Source organism: Entelurus aequoreus, linkage group LG27 (assembly GCF_033978785.1).
Source record: "Entelurus aequoreus isolate RoL-2023_Sb linkage group LG27, RoL_Eaeq_v1.1, whole genome shotgun sequence".
Taxonomy (NCBI): Eukaryota; Metazoa; Chordata; class Actinopteri; order Syngnathiformes; family Syngnathidae; genus Entelurus; species Entelurus aequoreus.
Genome location: NC_084757.1, coordinates 34,782,532 through 34,784,470, shown reverse-complemented (window position 1 = coordinate 34,784,470; position 1,939 = coordinate 34,782,532). Strand labels below are relative to the sequence as shown.

At 22.8% G+C, this 1,939-nt stretch overlaps 1 protein-coding gene across 1 annotated transcript in view; it reads left to right on the top strand.

Annotated features, from left to right (window-relative positions):
* The first annotated feature begins 1,008 nt into the window (after nucleotides 1–1,008).
* Nucleotides 1,009–1,939, top strand: part of slc34a2b (solute carrier family 34 member 2b) — a 46,916-nt gene continuing 45,985 nt past the window's right edge. Inside the window, exon 1 of the mRNA XM_062038800.1 lies at nucleotides 1,009–1,092. Coding sequence (XP_061894784.1) covers nucleotides 1,009–1,092 — 84 coding nt within the window. The remainder of the gene's footprint in view (nucleotides 1,093–1,939) is intronic.

Sequence of the window (1,939 nt, the reverse complement as noted above, 5' to 3'; positions counted from 1 at the left end):
ATTTGAAGAATATTTCACAGATGTCAAAAATTTGGAATTATATGAACAATTATATTATATTATTCTATATTATATTATATTATATTATATTATATTATATTATATTATATTATATTATATTATAGTATATTATATTATATCATAACATGTAATGTTATATTTATATTATATTATATTATATTATATTATAAAATATTATATAGTTGTATATGACATTATATTATGTTGTATTATAGTATATTATGTTATGTAATTGTATATTATATTATATTATGTTGTATTATATTATATTATATATTATATTATAAATTGTTATATTATTATATTATAGTATAATAAATTATATCATATTATATTATATTATAATATATTATATTATAAAATGTTATATTATATTAAATTATATCATATTATAATAAATTATGTCATATTATATTATATTATATTAAAATATATTATATTATGTTTTATTATTATGTTATATTATATTATAAAATGTTATATTATATTAAATTATATCATATTATCATAAATTATGTTCTATTATAAATAATTATTTTATAGTATATTATATTATATTATGTAATGTGATATATTATATTATAAAAATATTATATCATATTATAATTAATTATATCATATTATATTATATTATTGCATATCATATTATATTATAAAATGTTATATTTTAATAAATGTAATCATATTATAATACATTTAATAATATATTATAATATATTATAATATATTATATAAAATTTTATCATAATATAATAAATTATGTTATATTATTTTATATTATTTTATGTAGTATTATATTATATTAAGTTATATTAAATTATATTATATTATATTAAGTTACATTAAATGATATTATATTACATTTTATTATATGACGTGATGTCATCTAATATTATATCAACATTTCGGTCTTCATGTGAGGACTTCCAGACTAGAATGTTCCACAGTTTCATGAACACGTCATTATCCCTCATAATTACAAGCAGAATGACTTTTCCCAAACTAAATCACTTGCTCTTCCTTCTGAGTGAGTGCCAGGAAGAAAAGCTCATCACCCAGCGCCACCCGCTGGTACGCGCCGATAAATGTCTCTTTCATCGCGACTTCAACTGGCAAGACTGTGAAGAAACACCATTTTTACAAGTCAAGACTTACAAAAACACGTGGAAGTCCAAGAACTACTTCCATGAAAATACACCACGGAACTCACAATATTTAAATATTTATCCCTCCTAAAGTCAACTATTCTTGTGTAAACTTTCTGCGCGCGCGGGCATGGATCTGTCAGCGTGTGTGTGTGTGTGTGTGTGTGTGTGTGTGTGTGTGTGTCCACAGAGAGCTCTTTGTGTAGTTGAGCCTTGCCGGCCTGCGTATGTACACATGTATATAATATTTACATAACCTTTATTTACAAGTGGTCAATAAACAGGTGTTGTTTACCTGACAGTCAGCGGGGAGAAGTGTAATGGTGGGCTGACTGCCAGGTCACGTGATGTCACATTTTGTCTTCATTTAATCAAGTTCTTTATGGACAATCGTTATATTATGAAAGATGTATAATCAATACATGAAATATGTCAGCACAAAAAGTATTCCTACTTATTTTCCCACCAATGGACATAAAACAAAAATGTAGAGAAACTCAGAAAGGTTCAATTTTTTACAGCCTGAAAACATTACTGATCTTTGTCTCCATCAAGTGGTCAAACTTTGTAACAACAGCTTTTTTAAATTTTTCCTCTCACTTTTTGCTTCTTTTTTTTGTTTGGATGTTTTCTAGCCATAATAATAAAGACTAATTGATATATTTGGCAGTTTTATTAAGTCATCAAAAATATTTTTTTAAACTACAAAAATTAAAAATAATTATAAAACAATCATCTTGTTCATAAATGATAAAAACAACACTTTTATTTTA